We start from the raw sequence: 2170 nt of genomic DNA on the forward strand, positions 1-2170 counted from the left end.
TATATATGATTTTTATTTTCCTAATTAGATTGAAAACCTTCTCAAGAAAGCAGATTTTGGTCCAGATGAAGATAACGTAAATCATTTATCCACCAAAGATGTCGGGTAAGAAGAATTTAGTTCTAATAAAACTAAATCAATTTTTTAAAATTAATTTCTAATTTGTTCTATCTTCCAAAGGGCCAAACTGCAGCTGATGCAATCTGAAGACAACAAAAGACCCATTTTGTTTGGTGTCGATCACGATGCTCTGCACAAACAGATCGAAGCCTATAAACGAGAGAAGGGGGCGAGAGACCCTCTCACACAGAGTCCTGCTGCTGGAGGACTAACACAGGAGCAGCTGGATATGCTAGCAGATATTAGGAAGCAGAAACTCATAGAGAAAAAGAAGAAAAAGTCCAAATGGATGAAGGATAATGATATCACTCCTAAGGATTTTCTGTTGTCCAGAAGCCTTCAAAAAGAGGACAAAGAGGAGCAGGACGGTGATGAGGACAGCCTGGTGGATAGCCAGGTCACAGAGTTGATGGAAGAGGACAACAGGAGACACTGAAATCACATATTTTGGTCACTTGCAATATTATGTTGTATAGAATTGTTTAATAAAAATCTTCAAGCTTGGGAGATGAAGTAAATGGGCTCCAATGTTGTTTGATTCCCAACATTCTTCAAAATACCTTTTGTGTTCAGCTGAATAAAGTTAGTCATATACATTACCATTTAAAAGTTTGGGGTCAGTAAGATTCTTTTATGAAGGAAATTAAAATGTTTATTCAGCAAGGATGCATTAAAATGATCAACAGTCATTTATGTTACAAAACTCATTTCAAATAAATGCAATAAATAATCATTATAAATGTTTCAGAATATTAGAATGACTTCTGAAGGATCATGTGACACTGAAGACTAATGGCTGCCAAAAATTCAGCTTTGTCATCAGAGGAATAAGTTACATTTGAAAATATATTGAAATAAAAATTGTTTTTGATCAAATAAATGCAGCCTTGCTGAGCATTAGAGACATCTTTCAAAAATCTCACCTATTGTTAGAACTTCTAAACCATAGTGTAGTTGATGCTGTGTTCGTAGACAGCTTTAAAGTGACTATTTACTGGCAAAAAAAAAGTGTGTCAATAATACACAACACCACCCATTAAATATCTCTGTTTACTATTATGATAGCCATACACTGTATAGGAGTTTTATATAAAAAAATGTGGAGAAGGCCAGAGTCACACAGTAACCCTGCAGGCAATGATAGTACATGAAAAACAATTCTACATAAAAAAAAAATCTAATTTCTAACATAGATTCTGTGTTATGTGCAACTGGCTTTATCTACTATGACAGGTCTCAAGATTTTTGCAAAGACTTAAAACCTTATTGCTTCTGCTGATTCCCCTAGTCAGGAAACATTTATTTTTTTTGTAGCACAAGGCTATGACTATTCACTGCTACTGTTCATTTCTGATTATTTACAGTTGTGCAAGATAGGTCCCTATAACCTATAGGTATGGCTGCAATAGTCTGTTCAAGACCTGACTGGAGTAACTATAGCAAAAGAACAAAAAACAAAACACTAGAACAGCATTTGAACTAGCTAGCTAGTAGTTTTAAAACCCCATCTTACTATGCTCTATACTGTGGTGGTCTCCTCAGTTTGCACAGCCTCCTGAACGTAGACTATGAACTGGGATGCGTCTTCTCCCTGTGTATACACTGTAACAGTTTTGATGCCCTCCATATCGTCTGAAGAAACCACTAGATGGTGCTCTTCTCCCAGGCCCACTGTGGCCTGCTGCAGTGCACCCTGGATCATCATGGCATGGTTGGCCTGCGGCTCTTCCTCCTCCACCTAGGATGATTGGACAGAACATTCTTATTATTAAAGGATTCAAGGAGTTCTTCATGCTGCAAGACATGCTGTAACTTTCAGAGATCCAAAAGCACATTTATTGAAAATGTAACCACAAAAATGACTCACAAATGCCTGACGTCAGATTAAATACATAAATACATGTCTCACACATCAATAATTCAAACTGGGTGATTAATTAAACCCAGCATTAAAAACAAGCAGCTGAAGTTTATTATTAACATGGTCGCTGAACATTTCAGCCTGAATTGAACAGTTTATGTGGCATATTTCAGCAAAAAAAAAAAATAA

General features: G+C 36.3%; 2 protein-coding genes across 2 annotated transcripts in view; one reads left to right on the plus strand and one right to left on the minus strand.

The window, feature by feature from the left end:
• Positions 1–660, plus strand: part of LOC107699468 (putative ribosome-binding factor A, mitochondrial) — a 3193-nt gene extending 2533 nt beyond the window's left edge. The window contains exons 6-7 of the mRNA XM_016500719.1: positions 29–105; positions 181–660. Of these exons, the coding sequence (XP_016356205.1) occupies positions 29–105; positions 181–556 (453 nt within the window). The 3' untranslated portion in view covers positions 557–660. The remainder of the gene's footprint in view (positions 1–28; positions 106–180) is intronic.
• Positions 661–1170: 510 nt separating this feature from the next.
• LOC107699503 (zinc finger protein ZFAT-like) overlaps positions 1171–2170 on the minus strand; it is a 10279-nt gene continuing 9279 nt past the window's right edge. Inside the window, exon 16 of the mRNA XM_016500765.1 lies at positions 1171–1858. Coding sequence (XP_016356251.1) covers positions 1640–1858 — 219 coding nt within the window. The 3' untranslated portion in view covers positions 1171–1639. The remainder of the gene's footprint in view (positions 1859–2170) is intronic.

The sequence above is a fragment of the Sinocyclocheilus anshuiensis genome, unplaced genomic scaffold, assembly GCF_001515605.1.
Source record: "Sinocyclocheilus anshuiensis isolate Anshui unplaced genomic scaffold, SAMN03320099.WGS_v1.1 scaffold670, whole genome shotgun sequence".
NCBI classification, from domain to species: Eukaryota; Metazoa; Chordata; class Actinopteri; order Cypriniformes; family Cyprinidae; genus Sinocyclocheilus; species Sinocyclocheilus anshuiensis.